Source organism: Terrapene carolina, unplaced genomic scaffold (assembly GCF_002925995.2).
Source record: "Terrapene carolina triunguis isolate 2854851 unplaced genomic scaffold, T_m_triunguis-2.0 Scaffold189, whole genome shotgun sequence".
NCBI classification, from domain to species: Eukaryota; Metazoa; Chordata; order Testudines; family Emydidae; genus Terrapene; species Terrapene triunguis.
In genome coordinates this window covers 5,928,746-5,931,914 of record NW_020664540.1, presented here as the reverse complement: position 1 = coordinate 5,931,914, position 3,169 = coordinate 5,928,746, and the positions used below count along the sequence as shown (strand labels likewise).

Below are 3,169 nucleotides of genomic sequence, written 5' to 3'. Positions count from 1 at the left end.
GCCACCTACGTGGGGGGGGGGGGGAGCGGCTCGCGCCCGCAGCTGTTGACATTCAGAGATCAAGCCGGGAAGGCGGTTAGGGAAACACACTGATTTGCATAACAACCATCCAGAAGTCTCTCGAGCAGCTACTGGTTCCATCGCCCAACCCATTGCTCGAATCCTATTGGGTAACGGTGACATCAATCCCCAACCTCCAGACTAGCGTCCGTTGGAAGTTTCTGGTAGAGTCGGGAGACAGGGCAGGGGCAAAGAAGAAACAAGCGAAGTGATTGGGCAAGGCGGCATGGATGCTCCAAAGCTGTATTGGACGAAAACGACAAGGAAGAGGCACAGTAAAGCTATTGGTCTAGAGGAGGACTCTGCGAAGAGATTGGTCAGAACGGCAATACGGTGATGATTGGTCAGCAGGTGTGGGGCGGATCTTCTGCCGGGATTCACAGTGGTGATTGGCCAAGGATCGGACGCGAGCGAGCTGATTGGGAGATGGGGTTCTGGCAAGTTCCCGAAGAAGACGAGCGGCCACTATAAAAGACAGCGAGCTACGGCGTAACGGCAGATCGCGTCGTAGCTATTAAAACGAGCGCAGTTTGGAGCGGCAGCTGAGTAAGCCACCACCATGTCTGGTAAAGCGCCTGCTATTGGCATCGACCTGGGCACCACGTACTCCTGCGTGGGTGTCTTTCAACACGGCAAGGTCGAGATCATCGCCAACGACCAGGGCAACCGCACCACGCCCAGCTATGTGGCCTTCACCGACACCGAGCGCCTGATCGGGGACGCCGCCAAGAACCAGGTCGCCATGAACCCCACCAACACCATCTTCGACGCCAAGCGCCTCATCGGCCGAAAGTACGAGGACACCACGGTGCAGTCCGACATGAAGCACTGGCCCTTCCGCGTGGTGAGCGAGGGCGGCAAGCCCAAGGTGCAGGTGGAGTACAAGGGCGAGAACAAGACCTTCTTCCCCGAGGAGATCAGCTCCATGGTGCTCACCAAGATGAAGGAGATCGCGGAGGCCTACCTGGGCCGCAAGGTGCAGAACGCCGTCATCACCGTGCCCGCCTACTTCAACGACTCCCAGCGCCAGGCCACCAAAGACGCCGGCACCATCACCGGCCTCAACGTGCTCCGTATCATCAACGAGCCCACGGCGGCCGCCATCGCCTATGGGCTGGACAAGAAAGGCACCGGGGCCGGCGAGAAGAACGTGCTTATCTTCGACTTGGGCGGCGGCACCTTCGATGTCTCCATCCTCACCATCGAGGACGGCATCTTCGAGGTGAAGTCCACGGCCGGGGACACCCACCTGGGCGGCGAGGACTTTGACAACCGCATGGTGAGCCACTTCGTGGAGGAGTTCAAGCGCAAGCACAAGCGGGACATCGGCAGCAACAAGCGGGCTGTGCGGCGGCTGCGCACTGCCTGCGAGCGGGCCAAGCGCACGCTGAGCTCCTCCACCCAGGCTAGCATCGAGATCGACTCGCTGTTCGAGGGCATCGACTTCTACACTTCCATCACCCGCGCCCGCTTCGAGGAGCTCAACGCCGACCTCTTCCGCGGCACCTTGGAGCCCGTGGAGAAGGCCCTGCGCGATGCCAAGTTAGACAAGGGCCAGATCCAGGAGATCGTGCTGGTGGGCGGCTCCACCCGCATCCCCAAGATCCAAAAGCTCTTGCAGGACTTTTTCAACGGCAAGGAGCTCAACAAGAGCATCAACCCCGACGAGGCTGTAGCTTATGGCGCCGCAGTGCAGGCTGCCATCCTCATGGGGGACAAGTCTGAGAACGTGCAGGATTTGCTGCTGCTCGATGTCACTCCTCTGTCCTTGGGCATCGAGACAGCCGGCGGGGTGATGACCGCCCTCATCAAGCGTAACACCACCATCCCCACCAAGCAGACCCAGATCTTCACCACCTACTCCGACAACCAGAACAGCGTCCTGGTGCAGGTGTACGAGGGCGAGAGGGCTATGACGAAGGACAACAATCTGCTGGGCAAGTTCGACTTGACCGGCATCCCCCCAGCTCCCCGCGGTGTCCCGCAGATCGAGGTCACCTTCGATATAGACGCCAACGGTATCCTGAACGTCACTGCCTCCGACAAGAGCACGGGTAAAGAGAACAAGATCACCATCACCAACGACAAGGGCCGCCTCAGCAAGGATGACATTGACCGAATGGTGCAGGACGCAGAGAAGTACAAGGCGGAGGATGAAGCTAATCGCGACCGGGTGGCAGCTAAGAACTCACTCGAGTCCTACACCTACAACATGAAACAGACCGTGGAGGACGAGAAGCTGAAGGGCAAGATCAGCGACCAAGATAAGCAGAAGGTGCTCGACAAATGCCAGGAGGTGGTCACCTGGCTTGACCGCAACCAGATGGCCGAGAAAGAAGAGTACGAGCACAAACAGAAGGAGCTGGAGAAACTCTGCAACCCCATCGTCACCAAACTGTACCAGGGAGGAGCCGCCCCAACCGGTGGCGCCGGGGGACCAACTATTGAAGAAGTGGACTAGACTGGACTGAACTCTGCACTGTTCAGGGACAGTTATTTTCTCATGCTCCGTTTTATTTTCGTTCCTAACCTTAAAAAGTCAGTGTCAATAACAGTTTATTCTGTTTGGATGTGCATAGAAGCAGATCTTTCTCAGCTTCCTATGTGCTTACAAAGAGAAGGCAGTCCAGCTTGATAAGGTTAGTAGCCATAAGTTTTTGTTAACTCAGATACAAATGATAATATTCTGGATGTTGTCTTTAGATGTTCAGTGTCTTCTCTGAAGTGCTCACTTGATCGTTATTGTTGACAAACATTTCAAGTTTTGAATGGAGCCTGTTTACCAAACGCTTTAAGATATATTTGCCGGTCTGGCATCTGGAAATTTTGGTAATAAAATAAAGATATTTAAAGCATGCATTTCTCTCCCTGTTTTGTTTTGTCCGTTACGATTAAAACGTGAAAGGTTCATGCTTCTCATAAGAGGGTGGTAAGAAAGGGTTGAAACTAAATTACTGTTAATTTACTATGGCTTTGTCATAGAAACCGCTTACTAATAGTGCATAGGGTGCTGACCTTCCAGGCAACGTCTTAAGTGTAAAGCGCATATGGGTGGCTGTCCTAGGACAAGAAGTCCGTTAATCGCTTGGAGGCTGTCAGCTTTCCCAAC

The 3,169-nt window shown here is 55.0% G+C and overlaps 1 protein-coding gene across 1 annotated transcript; it reads left to right on the top strand.

The window, feature by feature from the left end:
• The first annotated feature begins 540 nt into the window (after positions 1-540).
• On the top strand, positions 541-2,917 carry HSPA2 (heat shock protein family A (Hsp70) member 2). The gene has a single exon (XM_024194414.3). It carries the CDS (start codon positions 620-622, stop codon positions 2,519-2,521), a length of 1,902 nt encoding a protein of 633 aa, XP_024050182.1. The 5' UTR covers positions 541-619; the 3' UTR covers positions 2,522-2,917.
• Positions 2,918-3,169: the final 252 nt, after the last annotated feature.

Coding starts and splice junctions, on each gene's coding strand:
- HSPA2 (XM_024194414.3), top strand. CDS start 620: ATGTCTGGTAAAGCGCCTGCTATTGGCATCGACCTGGGCACCACGTAC.